Genomic DNA, 17339 nt, shown 5'->3' with positions numbered 1-17339 from the left:
GTAAATAAATAATATATTCATATATGGTGAGGTACCTTTCATTGTTAAAATATTCCAATACATCGACTTACCCTGGTTGAGACTAAGGCCCTGAAATAGCCCAGCCATTCCGGGGAGCTCCTGCTGTAAGTTTGGTGGGAGTTTGCTAGAACAGGCATACACTCAGCAGGGACCCGGATATGCCAGGGTCTGGCTCCAGGGCCCAATTTCCTGTATGGCCTTGTGAGGGTTGGACTTCCAGCTGCCCCTACAAGGCAAGGGGCTGGTGGAGCTGGAGACAGGGATCCCTAAGTCAGGAGTTCCCACTCCTCAGCTGTCAGTCGGGACCCAGTACAGCATCGGTGCAGGTACACTTATTCTTACTTTGCCAAAACCTGTGAAAGTGGGCCCACTGGTGGAGTCCAGGCCTGATTTGGGGCCCATGCCTCTGAAGATTGGAGGGGAGGGAATTTTTAGTGAAATTTTTAAAGCAGATCCTTGACGCATGGGTCATGATCCACAACTTTCTGATCCAACATTTCCCTCAGGCCAACAAGCTTCTACCTGTATTTCTGGTAGGGATTGAAGTGTTGCAAATATGCCCCCAAACCACTGAAGGCTTGCTTCTGCAGGCATCCTGCTAATCCCTGGCTGTTTAGTTTGGCGAGTCCATGTGGCCTCATGTTGGGTATGTAACTGTCTGATTTCTAACTAAAATCTTAAGCATTCATCTACACTATAAGGCATCCAGGCCAAATATCAAAAGGTAATTATGGTGGAGATAATGATGGAAATGGATGTTAATTCTGGAAGCTAAATTGAAAAGTTGTTCTAGAAGTGACAGTAATGATGATGGTGGGGAGCTAGGGGCAGTGGTGATGGAGGTAGTGGTGATAGAGGTGAGGTCAGTGATGGAGAAGGTGCAAGGGTTGGTGCTGGCAATGCCAACTTTTTTCCAAGTTTCCATTAATAACTAAGATGCAGAATTTAGGACTCTTGGATGGTGAGACTGCTCCGTTGAAGGAAGAACACTGTAACATGATATACAAATGGATTGCCATCAAAGTCTCAATACTTCTGTTACCTGTCTCCATCTCTCAGGTTCTTGAATTGCTGTCCTATCAAACAGGCGAACAAAGGGCCCACCCTGCCACCTTCCACGAAGGGTTCGGAGATTCCCCCCACCCACACGTCGATGTTGTCTGGAGTTCCATACAGGTTGAGGAGATTAGTTGCAAGTTCCATATTGTTGAGGACGAAAGAAAGTTCAAAAATATCTTGGGGCTCAGAAAGTCCACAGAATCTTCGCCAAGCATTGTAACCTGGATTCAGAGCAGGGAGCTGGGGGTTACATTTTTGTTTACAAGTTCAGGTGAATACATGATATAATTAGCACGAGGAAATAAAAACACCTCAAAGCTGTAGGGTGAGGGTTTTATAATTTGCAAATTGAGACTGACTAATGCAGCTCTCAGTGTGATACATCAGCCATTTCATCAAACATGGATTGCGTGTTTATAGATCTATAATCAGAATGTACGGCGAGGCAGCAAAATCACTGCCAGTTACATGTGGGACTGAAAGAGCTGTATTACCAAGTCAGGCTCTTCACTGTATTCATCTTCTGTTACCTTGGAGCCCATGGTCCCGGGAGCGCTGGATGTTTATGGCAGACAGGTCCAGGGCTATTTGATTCTGCAGTGCAAACAGCTTGTCACGCAGCTCATCTGGCATCATCGAGCTTTGGGTCTGCAGTTTGGCAGGGTAGCCGAACAGCCCCCGAAAGATTGGATCAATTCCGCCTAAATGACAAACATTGTTATTTCCATTGACATTTTCATTCTTGATTTTTTTTACCACAGAATAATTGCAAATTGGAGTGCATTTCTTATATTCTACATCTTCTTATCTCCCCCCAACTGCCCCCCGCCCTCGTAACCTGCTAACATAGGGCTTGATGGAATAGTGCAACATTCTCAGTACTAATCAGAGTTACAATCAGATACTCTGCATCTGACCTGTACTGTGCCTGAGTTGGGAGTGTTTGATGGGATACTGCTGATATAGTTGATATTACTCTATACATAAGACAAGTGTGAGGAACACACTTGGGGAATAAAGACATAATAAATAAACACATTTGACTAGGGAATGGGGAAATGGATGCCTCTATCCATTCCACCGAATTACTGCCCAGATGAAGATGAAAATTTTCCCCATTGGCAGGTTGGTGAAATGGGCAGACAGCTGCCAGGTTCAATTTAATGTGGATAAATGTGAGGTAATACATCCTGGGAGGGAAAACAATGGGAGTATACACTCAACGGAAATACACTGAAGGGTGTGGTTGAACAGAGGGACATAGGCAGTCAAATTCGATTCCCTGGAAGTGTGAGTGCAGGTCGATAAAGCCATATAAAAAAAAACTAACAGCAGTTTGGGTTTTATAAATAGGGGCAGAAGAGTACAAGAGTAAAGAAATAAATGATAAATTTGTACAAACATTGGTCAGGCTACAGTTAGAGCACTGGGAGTAGTTTTGGGCATCCTCCTTATGGAACAAGATATTAAAACCATAGAGAGTATACAGCAGATTTCACCAGGGATGGGAAACTATAATTATGAGGAGAGACTTGAGATATTGGTATTATTTCCACTGGTACAGAGGAGACTAAGAGGAGATTTAATAGTTTTTTTTAAATTACAAAGGATTTTGATAAACTGAATAAGGATATATTATTTCCTCTGATTCAGGAGGCAGTGATGAGGGGCCATCTGTTTAGAATTTTTAATAAGACAGAGAGGAGAGGGATTAGGAGAAATTTATTTATACAGAGAATTGTTGGTGCGTGGAAGGCTTTGTCACAGTGAGCAATTCAGACAGAGACCATTGCATCATTTACAGGAATACTGGATAAATACTTGAAGCAGAGGAAGACACAGGGCTATGGGGGAGGGTATGACATTGGGATTAGTTTTGGATTGGGCTGAATGGCCTTTTTTTCTTCTGTAGACTTCTATAGGTTAATCAACAGCACAGTGTGCAGCAATAAAGAAAGGCAATTGGCTCTTGAGGTGTGTAGACAAAAGGATACAGCACAGTTCTCAGGAGGTGGCAATAAGTCAGGACAAGGTAGTGGGAGTACAGCCACACCTGGATTATTGTACACAACCCCAGTCGCTGTAGTACAGAAAGGATAGCCAAGTACTGGAGACAGTACAGAGAAGGGCAGCCAAGCTGATACCTAGCCTAAAACAGCTGAGCTATGAGGAGAGGTTGAAGAACCTAGGATCATTTACTCTGGAGAAATGGCTGCTCAGGGGAGATATCATTCAAGATTTCAGGATCTTAAGGGAATGGATGAATCAAACCCTGATAATATGTTCAAGATTTCCACACATCTAGAACCAGGGGATACGTGCTCACATTTAGAAGAGAAGTACACAGGCAGTTTAGATTTAACTACTTGATGCAGAGGTTGGTGTATGTGTGGCATGGATTATACTGGGAAGCAGTGTAAGAAGATGGTGTGGAAAAATTATGGTTATTTAAGGGAGTGGGTGAATGAGGGATATTAAGTTTTGGGGCTGGCCAGAGGGACTGCAGAGTCTTTTCTGATCTTATACTTTTCTACGCTCATTACTAACTCATGTTGTACCGGACCAATGAGTGTTTGATAGAACAGTGTGGAGAAAACGTTTTTCTGTATCTAACCTGTGCTGTATCTGACCTGAGTGCTTGATGGGACAGTGTAGAAAGAGTTAGATCCTGTGACTAATCTTCACTCTACCTGTCTGGGAGTGCTGCATATTCATTCTGGAAGCTAAAATTGAAACGTTGTTCTATAATCCAGCATTGACATAACCATTGAACACAAGAGTGCGGCAATATTTTAAATTGGTTGTTATTTTACAGTAGGCCAGGCTGCTGTTTGTTTGCGGGGAAAATGATAAAGTCGAGCACCTTCCTCGATTAATTTCCACGGAGTGAAGAAGCTGTGGTGCAGGAGAATGCTGGGATACTTCGGGTCCTCCTGGTACTTTTCATTATAACGTTTCATGATTGGCTGGATCGTGACGTGCCCAAAGCGCAATGCGGCTGTAGTGAAAACATTAGCGAGCCTGGGATCGACTGACTCGTTGTAGCCTCGGTATTGGGAGAGATATTTCTCTGTTGCATCCTTACCAATCACTAGGGGAACATAATCCCTGTAGTTTATAATCTGTCAGATAGAAATTAGAAAGTAATTATCAAACAGCTTTAATTAATAACTTAATTTAATAACTTCATTAAAGTCATTACCATGGATCCATTCACTTTAATTTCACTCGCACAATTTTTATTCTTTTCTTCTCTCATTGTAATTCCATAATCCGTGCTCCCAACTGGGAGGCACACTCCAGGGAGCACGGATTGGAGATAGGGCTATAACATTACAGCCCAGATTCTCAGACTAACTGGAAGTGTTGGATCATAAAATTACTCTTAATATCTCACCATCTCTCCCAATTTTGCAATTTCCTCCAGCTAAACATTGGTAAGACTGAAGGAACGATCTTTATCCCCGTCATAAACTCTGTACCCTTGCCTCCATCCCCCTCCATGGCCACTGTCTTAGACTGAACCAGACTCAGCAACCTCAGCGTCCTTATCGACCCTTACCTGAGTTTCTGATCCCCATATGCTCTTTAATTATAAAAACGCCTACTTCCATTTCTGTAACATTGTCCGCCCCTGCCTCTGTTTCACTATTCCAATGCTCCCCATCCTCCACCCTTCATAAACCTCAGCTCATCCAAAACTCTGCTGCTCGTATCCTATCCTGCACCAAACCCCACCTACACTGACTCCCAGGCCCCCAGTGTCTCAAATTTAAAATTCCCAACCTTGTGTTTATATCCCTTCAAGGCCTCACTGCTCCCTATCTCTGTACCTCGTCCAGCCCTACAACCCTAAACTCTCCATTCCTTGTTCATCTCCCTCTCCCATTGCCTCACCATTGCCAGTCGTGCTGTTAAAGTAAAATTTAAGCTGTTGGGTTAAACCGGCAAAGATGACCTTTGGCGACTAGTGTGTGCATGGCTGCGGTCACTGCCCCGAGACCACACTGAGCTGCGCCTTGCACGAACCATAATTAAAAGCTTAAGCATAACATATGATGATTAACAAGTTAGTGTATTGCTAAACAAAATGGACTCTGTGGAACAAAATGGACTCTGTGAAAAGACATTAAAATGTGCTGACTTAGGCATAGACATTCCACAACGAACTGATAAAAGCTACGGAACAGACAAAATCCAGACCGCCTTAAGTCAATATGTTCTTGATAACAGTTGTTTTAATATGATTGGAGGTCAATTGTTGCTGTCGGGGCCTAATTGGCTAATGTATAACTAACCAAGGCTGATAATGTAATAACTGCTAAATGTCTGTACTTGTCGACTCTTTGGAATGTATAAAAGAAGCTCAGCGGCCATTTTAAAATTGAGAAGTTGACTGCGAGCACCGCGGGGTGCCAAGCACTTCTCCCAAAGCTTTGTTCAATAAACTGCATGTTGAATCTTTAAGTCTGACTCCGAGTGGGGATTTCCCACAACAGTGCTTTCGGCCATCTCGGCCCCATGCTCTGGAATTCCTTCTGCCACTCCCCCTCCCACTCATACTTTAAGACCTTCTTTAAGACCCACCTCTTCGACCGAACTTTGGTCACCCCTCTAAATATCTCCTTCTAAGGCTCCGCATTCATTTTTTCCTTAGGCTTCTGTGAAGCACCTTGGGATGTTTTTTCTATATTAATGGAACTATATAAATGCAGTTTGCTGTTGTTGAAGTGTGCCTTCAAAAGTCCTATCCTGCTCAAAATGATTCTAGTGGTGAAATGAACCTCAATTCCCCGGGCTGGTGTCCTTAAAAACATACAGCTACTATCAACCAAGGCTGTAGAGGGCAGCCTTAATCTCTGAGGATCCACCAGGAAAGTGTGCAGACATGGTGAACTGCCTCACTCTCTGTCTAAGTTGTGAACAACTCTATAGGGGTGTCCAAACAAAACTAAGCAAATGAATGGCTTGGAGAGGTCAACAAGACAAGAAACATAGAGGGGATCATTTTCACCTTCACCCCTTGGGTGGTAAACTGGTGGAGCAGAGCGGAGCGCACATCATAGAGCCTGTTATAGAACCAACCCCTCCAACTCCACTCACAGCCCCCCTCCCCACCCCGCCACCCCGAGATACAGACAGGGAAATAGAAAGAGATAGAAATATACAAAGAGAGAGGCAAATAAGAAAGAGAAGGGAAAAGAGACACAGACAGAGATAGGATCTTACGTACACAATGAGACACATGCCCAGAGTCTCAAACACACACACACACACACACACACACAGAACAGGAATTGCTAGACAAAAAAAGATCAAGGTCCATTCAGTCCATCTAGTTACATGATACAATGTTAATGGAGTTGTTGACTAATCATAGCAATCAATCTTTATCAATTACTCTACAACAGACATGATGTGAAGAAAACCCAAGTGGTGGACAGCTTTAGGAACTATAGGTCCAAAAACCGCCCTTCCATTTCCAGGTATGTTCCACTTTCTCTCTACCTGTTGAAATGCTCCCATAATTTTCCTCGCCTCCTGGTAGATTGTTTCTCCACTCCAGTGTGGGTTCAATCTCTTCAGCTCTCTCGCTAAGCGATTGTGTTCCCGTAGAAATATTGTATGAAAAGACAACAGCCCCAGGTTTTCATTTGCACGGCTATCACCTGTGGGAACACACGATTAATGCACTTATCGCAAAAGGAAAAAAACAGGCAAAGAATAATATGTGGGTGGGTGAGATTGATCTCATACCATGATCATTACCCTAAGAACCCAGACTGGTGAGTAAGGGAACACAACAATGAAATAATACAGCTGAAGGACTGGGTGGTGTAGTGGGTCAGCACACAACTTCACACTTATGGGAAAGTGTTAAAATCCAACCCAGACTGACAGGATGATATTTTCCTCTAAGCAATAACTGTAAGATACTATGAAATGGGTTTGGATCACATCAAACCATCTCCTGAGCAAACTTGTGATCTCAATCAGAGAGACTATATGGATGGCCGTGTGTGGGAAATAGTATCTTCTGCGCTGGTGTTGAAGAGGCACTCCTCCGAGTTTGGGGATAAGGGATATTACAGGGGCAATGTAGAGGAAGCTTTACTCTGTATCTGAATGAGTACACTTTTACAATTCATATTTCAAGTCGAGGTGCTGTTACCTGAGGTTTTATCAAGAGAATGGCCACACAGACCAGGAAGGTTGACGATCTCAGGTTTGATTCTTAGCTCTGACTGCTCAGTGGTTCACTTACTCACTGAGATAGCAGGGGGCTCGACTTACAGTGTTCAGGGTTTGGCTTGGCTTGACCTGGACTCAGGTGCACTGTGTTATTAGGTGTGTCATATGATGTCCCCTTCCAATGATTTCTTACCAGCTAGCATACAGGGAATGTCAACGCTGGAGCGAGAGGAGCTGGTGCAGGTCGGGGCACAAGGATTCATCTGCTTAAAGCTTCTGAAAGGCAGGTACTTCAGGTTGTTGTCTGAAAAGGTCGGATTGACCATCAACAGGCCCAGGTCACTGGTGAAATCTCTGAGTTTCTTTGCCTGGGACTCCACGTTGCCGTAAGTAACGCTGGCATCAATGTAGGTTGTCTGTGCATTGATCTGCTCGCGAATATTCATGCCCCCAAACACTGAGTTGCATGCAGGAGCTGATCGGATGAATGGTATGCACTGACGAGCGTCTGTAGTCCGTGGGTCATCACAAGGTACCTGTGGATGAAAGGCCGGGACAGAGGTGGAAGCAGGTAGTGATAAGTCCAGAGAGAAGGACTAGTCTGTTCAGTGGATAAGCCTTAAAAACCCATAGTCCTGATACGGCTCTGAGGAGGCCTTTGCTGTAAATTCATCAAGTTTTCTTTGTCCTTTAGTTGAAGGGAGGGATGTGCAAACTGGCTGCGGTTGGTACAAAGGCAGACCTGGTCTAAGGAAGCAGCCAAAGTGCAGAATGCTCCTGTCCCCTTGGGAAGTAATTACAGTGCAGAGTGCTCCCCTCTCTTGGTATATTTAAAGGTTTTTCATTTAACATTAAATAGGAAGACACTATTTATTAACACTGTACCTCTACGAGAGGGATGCTTTTTTAAGGTGGGGGCTCTCTCATGCACTGGCAGGTATCAGTCACAGATTCCATCAGTGAGCACCTGAATCAATTTGGGATCCTTCTCGTTTCTGGATACTGATGTGAAGCGGCCTCCCACTACGTATTTAATTACTTTCTGCAGACAGTGGTAAACATGTGAAATGGACTTGTCCAGAGAGGCAGATAACATGTTAAAATTTAAAGGAGTGTTGAAGATGCTTGAAGGACTGGTGAATGAGGGGTATTGTTTTTAGGGAGAGGGAAGATAGTCTGTGGAGTCTTTTCAGGGCCTGCACTTTCCTGTGCTCCTAAGTAACTGCTCTAGCTGAGTTGGAAGTGCTAGAAAGTAATACGTTCTGGACATTATTAATAAACATTCTTAAAGTTTTATAGAAGGAAGCACTTTGCATTGTAAGCACTGTCCCTTAAATTCTCTTTCATTCCTTCTGTTACTGATACCAAAAACTACCAATGTAAATCATTCCAACCATTGGTTTTAATGCAACAGATGGAGGCACAAAACTGTAGATCAAACCGGTGATAGTGGCATCCTACTCTAGGCTTCTATTGCAGCTTTATCCACAATGTCTACAGATTTCCCAAATATTTTTGTAACCTGTGATTGAGATTCCAGCATTTCTTGCTCAGAGTCTCAGAGCTTGTACTAAAATAAATGCATTGCATTCCCTGGATGCATGCAGGGTTTCCTCATTGTTTGATTAGGAAGCTTAAGAGTGATTAGAAAAAATTCAGAAATCGGCAAATACTTCAAAATAAACCAAAATTGATTCGATTTTACTATCTACGATTCACAACAACCAGTGACAGCACCGAAATAAAATAATTGCAATGAATATCTTGAATTAAATGTACAGTATAAACAGATGGGGTGTGGCGTAGCTGTGGGATATGGCTCAGACTGCACTCAGGAGCTGACCACAACTTGCTTTGTTGCATGTGCCCGCACCTGCCAGTGAAGCAGGAAAACATTCCCACCCCCACAGTGTTAAATGTGGTGGGATTATTGTCTTGCCACTAAAACCCAGAGTCACGATTACCAGCTGCAGTTAACATCCTTATTTCGTCAAGTTAAGATGAGCTTGGGGAGGAGCAGAGGAAAATGGACGGAAGAGACCAGCATGGATAACCTGAGTCGTGCCAGGGCTGATCTCTGCCCAAGGAGTTTCAGGACCTTTCTGATTGCTGCAAGTGTTTCTTGAGGTGCAAGCAGATGGTCCCATTTTAACAAGAATTGGGGCTCCTCACTGACAACCTTGTAATTAGGATGGAGAACAGTCTTGAGTTACCAACATTGGAACTGAATGGAAATCCTACCAATCCTACATAAGTGCATATCTGGTTCAAGCATAGTCCTCAGTTGGCTTTGAAAGGAGAATCAATGTCTCACCTTAATTGGGAAACAAGGACTTCTCTGCACACAAGAACTTTCACAATTGATGCCATCGCTGAAGGTGTGGAGGCTGCCAGACACAGGAGTAAAAGTTATTTCGTGATTAATCCACTGACCCCACTGCACAAAGACCTGACTCCATTCAGAATCTGAAATTATGTTTTTACTGGATGCTTTCAGGATCTTGTTGGAAACCTCTCGGACCTGAAAAAGGATAAGAATACTTAATAATTAGTTTTCAATGTTCAGGGCATGGACCCTCCTTATGATTTTGTTTTGGGCTCACACCTGCCCCCTGTGAGTCACAGACCATGAGGGTAAGCTTGAGCAGGACTGTAGATGTCATGGCCAAGCCCCATCAACTCCATTCTGCTCCAACAAGTGCCAGCAGCATTTGATATACCATTGTGGACAAAAGAAAAAGGTTGGAAATGGACAGCTTAGTAAAGGTTTTCACTGTTTTCCAGGTTCGTGTATCTCCATTTTCATCCCTAATTATCTCCCAGTTTCTTCAACATTCAGTAGCGCAACCTCTGCTTAAAGTGAAACACTAATGGTTTTGAAATACAAACTCTCCCCCACCCCAGAGCTCAGTACCATACCCAATGTGGTGCTGCCACAGACATTTTCATATATTTAATTCCCAAGTAATAGCCACCTCTCTGTTTTATTTCCTGTCAACTGCTTCTTTTCTGTTTATGAAGCTGCTGGGATGATTTTCCTCGCCTCAGATCAGTCACCGTTTTAAAAATCGTACATACTGTCCTTATTTTTATATATTTCTATTATAAATTCCTTTGTCCACATTTAGAATGGAAACTGCCCATGTAAACCTGTCACACTGTAATTATACCTTCCTGCCAATGGTGTCACTGCAGCACCTCTACTGGGGGAGGGTGTAATTGCAGCATCACAAGTTTATACAGGCAGTTTCCATTGTAAATGTGGATGCAGGAATTTATAATGGAAAAAAGTTGACAGGAATTGCACCCAGACTTAATATTTTTAATATATTCATAGATATAAATGTATGTTTCCACATGAAGATAAATTACCAAGGTGAAACTGATCTTAGAAATGAATCACTTGGCAATATGGAGTTAGAAAATGCAAATTAAAAAGTTTCAGTTTTCAGAATTCTATTGTGTTCTCACATGGTTTATAAGGACAACAATTCCGCTACTGATACAATTAAGTGCCTATAGCTGGAGTAGCGCTAACCAACAGCGCAGGGACCTGAATTCTATCAGCTTTCCGCTTTAGTTCATATGAAGAATAATTCTGAGGTGCCTGTGCACCTTTGGCCTTGTGCAGGGAGCAAGCCTAATGGAGGAAGTGAAAAATCTGGCCCCCTGTTTGACAAATGGGCAAATAGACATGAAGGCCTCAATATTAACCCTCACCCCCATGATGGGCGGATGGGGTCGGGGTAGTTAAAAATGTAAAAACGGGTAACGCGACCCCAGCCTGCCGCGTACATGCCTGTTTGCGTTTTTACAGCGGTGGATTTCGTGGCGTCCGAGTTTTCCCACCATGGAGAGGCGGGACACTTCATTGACATATTTAAATTGGACCCCCACAGTGCAATTGGGAGCCCAATTTAAATTTTACAGATCCCAGGGTTCGGAAAATCTGGTAGTAAAAGGGTGGCGGGAGCTGCTGGCTCCATAAGGTAAGTGCCTTTTATAGCACTACTTGTGGGCTAGAAGGAGTAAGAGTGCTCCCCCGGCTCCTCAAGGAAGCCTACGGCCTCCCCTCTGCCGATCGCAGCCTCTCTGTCCCCACTCCCAATTGCCGACCTCCCCCTGTCCCCTCCAGCCCCGATGGCCTCTCTTCCTCCAGCTGATCTTGACTGATCCCAACCCCCAAGTCCTGGTGACCAACCTTCACCCCCCCCCCCGCCCCCTTCCATGATGGCCTCTCTCCCCCTCCCCAAGACCCGATCGCCAACCTTTCCACGCCTCGATCGCTGCTGACGTCCCCGGCTCCGAAAACCGACCTTCCCCTCTCCCGATTCCCGGGGACCGTACCCAAGGGTCCCTAGCTGCAGCCTCTTGCTGCTGGTTTTCCCTCCCAGCCACTGGCCAGGCTGTCAATTTGGACAGGCAGGAAACGGAAGAAAAAATGTTAATGAGGTCCTGCTACTAAATTCGGCAGGACCTCCGCGTCCCCGGCCTTGCCAGGTTCGTCAGCCGTTATCGGCCTCCTCTATACCTTCCCCACCTCGACACCATCCAGGACAAAACAGTCTGCTTGATTGGCATGCCCGCTACAGGCCTTCATATCCAAACCCTCCATTAATGGCTCTCTGTGGCTGCAGTATGTACAATCTACAGGTTGCACTGTAGCAACTCATCAAGCTTACCTCCCAGCCTCACAACCTCTATCACCAAGAAGGACAAGAGGAGCATTGTCGTGGAAATACCATCATCTCCAATTCCCGCTCCAAACTCACATATCATCCTGATTTGGAAATATATCATCATTCTTTCCTTGTTGTTGGGTCAATATCCTGGAATTCCTTACCTAACACCATTCTACAGCACCATCAACACAAGGACTGCCATGGTTCCAGAAAGCCCACCAGCACCACCTCCTCAGGGCAGCTAGGGATGGGCAATGAATGCAGCCTTGCCAGCATCGCCCGTATTCTGAGAACAAATTGAAAAAAATGTGGCTCAAGGAAGGCTGCCCTATTTGACACTTCAGGGCACCCTCCCCATAATTCATTGGTGAACCAATGTGGGCAACAGGTGGTAACCAGCCTCCACACTGTGAACACTACTTGCAGGGCCTGGGAACAGATCCATTCTTAAGAGTCTGGAAAAGAAGCATTACCCAACAATACCTCATAACTTGCGGTTGGCCCAAGGTTGAATGCCACAAATTGTAGTTTCTCAACTGGTTCTATATTTACGCCTCGTCTATGCCAAGCCCTCATACAATCTTACAGCTCTTTCTTTACATGTCACGCATACCTACACCTCAGTAAGACACCTTCGAGATGTAATGTACAATAGAATGCCGTTCCACACTCACAGCTTCCAAGGCCATACCACCTTGAGTCATTGTAAAACAACCTAGCTGCGTGATGCAGTCATTTGTTGATTCCCTGGTTGGTGCACAGGTTGCGTACAGAGGCATGTTAGTTTGCAGCAGAGAAGGAAGTCATTCAGTCCATCATGTTTGCTAGAGTAGTCCCAAAACTAATCCTACTGTCCTGCACTCTCCCCATAGCCCAGTATCTTCCTATGCTTCAAATATTTATCCAATTTTCTCTTAAAAGAGGCAATGGTCTCTGCCTCAATCACTCCCCTTGGCAAAGCATTTTATGCTTCAACAACCCTCTGTGTAAAGAATTGCTTCTAACTGCTCTCCTCACTCTCAGTGACAGTTAAATTGATAACCTCTTATTGCTGATTCTCTAACTGGAAGAAATAACCTTTCACTATTGTAATTGTGCATGAGTTTCTTCAATTTCCAACCTCTTTTTTTACTTTTATAAGATGTCACCTTGTAGGCACAATCTCAACATGCTAAAAGGCCTCCCTCACCATGCATAGCTGGCAAGGCACACTTCCTCTGACATGCCCAAGTAGCTCTAACAAGGTCTGACAAGGTCATCTACTTGGTTAACAGGTTTGGGAAGGGAGGGAGTCTGCGCAATCTGCCTCAGGCACACTTAGACCCCCCCCCCCACCCCTCTCTGATGAATCCTGTGGAAATCTCCTTATCCTCTAGCTTCCAGATGGCAAGAGGAATTCCAAAAGGAATGGCATTCTGCCAATGGGAACTGTTGCAAATTACAGTGAAACTCTCCCAACTGGTAGGTGGTAAAGGGGAGAAAAACTTAAACTAAATTGAAATGCAAGAAAAACAATGCGTTTAAATAAATGCAACAAAAGAAAACCAAAAAGGCAAAAAATGTTTTTTTTTTAAAGTGGACACTCATTTGTAAAACCAGAAATGAAGCCATTGTGGAATACAAAAGGTAGGAAGTTGTTCTCGAATCTCCTTAGGCTGAATATGATATTGAGTTTAAGATGATGTCTTTGTACAGTTAGTTTTGTACTTAATCTAGATTGTACTGAATAGGAATAGCTTTGTACATGAAAGATATTTATCTTTAATGGGCTGTGCAGTACTACACAATTCAAACCTTCACAATGAGAAGCATTTTTATTACATGTTATTATGAACACTTTCAAATTAAAGAGACCAGAAATGACTTCTCCTGGCTGTGTTATTCTGTGCATCTGTTTATACAGGTGCACAGCAATGATGTCACACTACAGACACTACTGTGTGGAAAGCCCACATTCTATTACCATTTATTTTATACCTTTAATAAGGTCTGTAGATCCCAGCGCTGAGAGCCTCTTGCCCTCCCAGCACTGTCCGTTTGGAAAATACCAGGCAGCATGCCAAGAGTGTTTGGACTCTTCCTGTGGACACTGATAAATTGCACCAACCTCAAAAATGCAGAACTTCTCACTTCCTTCAGTTTTTCCTCACTCCAACAATCTACAGGTTTTAAAACCCAAACTTGCTGTCACCTCATCACTACTTCATCATTGATCTCACCATCTCTCATTTTCACCCTTGCTATCCAGCACAATGGGCCTTAGGCCTTCGCCAAGATTTTTGAACAAAAACAAATTGGTACCAACTCACAATCCTTCTTTGTCAATGTTACAGTGTTTGGATTCTCTCTGATTGATTTAGAGCAATAATGATAATTACCAGTGGCAGGGGAAATCCTGAATATAGTTTCCCCTCTATCCAGCCCTTTGGAAGTGAAAATCCATCCTCATATTGAGCTGGGAGCCAGCGGGCAAATGGCATGTTAGGAGTTCCCAGGTGAGGGGTCCTCCTGCGAATGAACAGAAGAAAAGCATCAACTATTACTCCAATTTCTGTAGCTGCAATCACCATAAATGTAAAATTAAGGTAGAAATCGGAGTTTCAGGTTAATAAAGTATTTCATTAGAATTGGTTTAATTGCAAGAGGCAGGCAGGACTTTGCTGTTGTGCTTTTCTTTCTCCCTGTACTTATTTCATAGAAGTGAAGTTTAAATTCCCAAGAAGCAACATTTGGGGCCAATAAAAATCCACCTTGTACATTTATCCTTCAGCAAGAAAAAGCAAAGCAAGGCTGAATTTAGAATCTGTGCTGTTACTTCAAGTACCTACAAATTCCTCTAGTTGGTACAGTAATGACATCATAAATGTGTTTGGGAAGTTTTCCTCTGTTCTGTGTTCTTTTAGAACATGTGTGCGATTTTGCTACAGGCGGCAAACCGAGGGATTCTTCACCAATGTATCAATGAGGTCATTACACAGTGACTGGAGGGATTTTCACCCTACTATGGGCAGAGGTATTAATACATAGCTTTTCATCTCAGGTCAGTCAAGTACTTTGCATTCTGTGCTCTGTAAAGAACAACAAGTGAATTGTGCTGAATGTGGAGTCTGTAAATGACTCGACATTTCCAACACCTTGGTGGGGAGATGTCTCACTGAAGATCTGATGAATTCCACCTCTGCGCCGGCTAGAAGAGGATTGCCTGACATGTGGCAAGTTTGGTCACTAACTCAGCCTCTTGGATCAATTGTCACAAGCAAACTTAGTCTTTTGTTGGGGTCTGTCCATCAGACTGAAGGTCCTAGCACATCCACCATCCAGTTCTGGAGACCACAGCAGTTTCCCTGAAGCTCCATTAAGCTTCGGGTTCCCTGTTAATTGCAGATCATGAGTCATTTGGGAAATGAACAATCACATGTTGGCCACAATGACCCAGTTGTTTTCTTTTTTGGTTTATCTGGGCTTCATCACCAATGCTTGTAGGTTTAGATAGCTGGGTAGCTGGCGAATCTGGTTCAGTAGCAGTTTCACTCAGTATATTGATGTTCATGGGACAATTGAAGATTCTGGATGGAAGTTTCAGGGGCTGGGGACTCAAATTGGGGACAGATCATGGGTCTGCTGGGTTTCAGCCTGTTTATAGTGCACCTCAAATTCCAGTTGGGGTAAGTTCTGCCTGCTCTTCCCCATCAAGGGGAAATGTTTGGAGGAGTTCCCAGGCTACTCCAGGAATTCCATCAATTATCCCCCCATTAAGAACCTTACTAAGACCACAAAGTTACCTGGGACAAAGGACAATTTAGAATAGGGTTTGAGTTCATCTCCATGTATCTGTATCATCCTGTGTCTGCACCTCTGTATAATCCTATCATCCTGTATTTATACCTATGGATCATTCTTTGTTTATATCTTTGTATCATTCTGTATCAATGCCTCTTTATTATTCTGTGGCATTACCACAGTATTGTGGTTTGTATCTATATCATTGATAACCCTATCATATCTTATCTTTATCTATCATTCCGTACCTCTCTATTGTTCTGTTTCAATGGCCCCGATTTTCAAAGGAAATTGTGGGTGACTTGGGGGCAGGGGCGTTGCGAAAATTGGGGAAATCCCAAGCGAATGAGGAAGCCGGCTCCAACCCGCCAACTTCTGGGTTCCCCACAGACAGGTCTGTCCTCGCGCGCCTCACAAATCCGGAAGTCCCACCGGCAATTAAAGCTGGCGGGTTGATAGTTAACACAGTGATTTAGACACTTTAAGTATTTGAAGTAATTAATTTCATGGTGATTAAGGCAGGAGACCGATTTTCATTCAGCCTCAGAGTGTTTCCCGTGCTGTGGGAAACACTCCATGCTTTAGGAGACGTGTTTCAGCCAGCAGCCAGTTGGACATTGAAATGCTTGTTTGACAGATGGGGATAAAAGGTGAATTATTGCAGCAGGGCACTCTGGTCTTTCAGACAAACTTTTGGCTGGGAGATCTTTGTGTTTACACTGAAAATTCTTAGTTTCTATTCAGAATTCTTCTGTTCACACATATTTACCAACTTTTCAGACCCCCTCAAACTCACACCGTCAGGATGGGGGTGGGGGGGTGCCATGGCTGCATTCACCGCTACATCCGAGGATGAGCAACATCACCATCCTCGCCAGGCATGGTGTGCACTTCCGCCACGTGGAGCTCCACAACACAGTGCTGCGCCACAGGCACCTGCACAAGAGCACAGAGGGGAACAATAGAGCGAGCAACATCGCAGGAGGCACTACCCTCGCCACAGGGTCTACAGACCAAGGCTCAGCTTCCTGGACCTCTCTGAGGAGTAGTGCATACGGAGGCTGAGAGTGAGTTGCCAGGTGGTCGAAGACATCTGCAGCCTCTTTCATGCCGAGCTGCTCCCGGCTGACCTAAGCAGCATCTCATTACCCATCACTGTCAAAGTCACCACAGCCCTCAACGTCTTTGCCTCTGTATCATTCCAGGGTGCCACCGAGGACATCGCCGGGGTCTCTCAGTTGTCTGCACCCAAGTGCGTAAGGCAGGTCACCGATGGCTTGTTCCGCAGAGCCTCACAATATGTCAACTTCCCCATGGACGACCTCAGCCAGATGGAGAGAGCAATGGAATTCCACTCTGTGGCTGGCTTCCCACAGGTGCTGGGTGCAATCCATTGCACCCATGTAGCAATACGAGCACCTCCACATGAGCCAGGACTTTTCATCAACAGAAAGGGGCAACACTCCATCAACATCTCGGGCCTCTTCCACGCACCGAACTCCCTTAAGGCCTGGCTCCTCAGGGACAAGGGATATCCCCTGCACATGTGGCTCATGACACCTCTGAGGAACCCCATCACCGAGCCACAGCTTTGATACAACAACA

General features: G+C 44.4%; 1 protein-coding gene across 8 annotated transcripts in view; it reads right to left on the bottom strand.

Annotated features, from left to right (window-relative positions):
* Nucleotides 1-17339, bottom strand: part of LOC137344879 (eosinophil peroxidase-like) — a 57485-nt gene that overhangs the window by 9324 nt on the left and 30822 nt on the right. For all 8 annotated transcript variants that reach the window (XM_068008116.1, XM_068008118.1, XM_068008120.1 and 5 more), the window contains 7 exons: nt 14333-14462; nt 9587-9793; nt 7466-7808; nt 6589-6749; nt 3944-4202; nt 1611-1781; nt 1064-1301 (listed from right to left, as the gene is read on the bottom strand). In XM_068008116.1, coding sequence (XP_067864217.1) covers nt 1064-1301; nt 1611-1781; nt 3944-4202; nt 6589-6749; nt 7466-7808; nt 9587-9793; nt 14333-14462 — 1509 coding nt within the window. The remainder of the gene's footprint in view (nt 1-1063; nt 1302-1610; nt 1782-3943; nt 4203-6588; nt 6750-7465; nt 7809-9586; nt 9794-14332; nt 14463-17339) is intronic.

This window comes from Heptranchias perlo, chromosome 28 (genome assembly GCF_035084215.1).
Source record: "Heptranchias perlo isolate sHepPer1 chromosome 28, sHepPer1.hap1, whole genome shotgun sequence".
Taxonomy (NCBI): Eukaryota; Metazoa; Chordata; class Chondrichthyes; order Hexanchiformes; family Hexanchidae; genus Heptranchias; species Heptranchias perlo.
The sequence above is the reverse complement of the archived record's forward strand: the minus strand, read 5'-3'. Positions and strand labels throughout refer to the sequence as shown.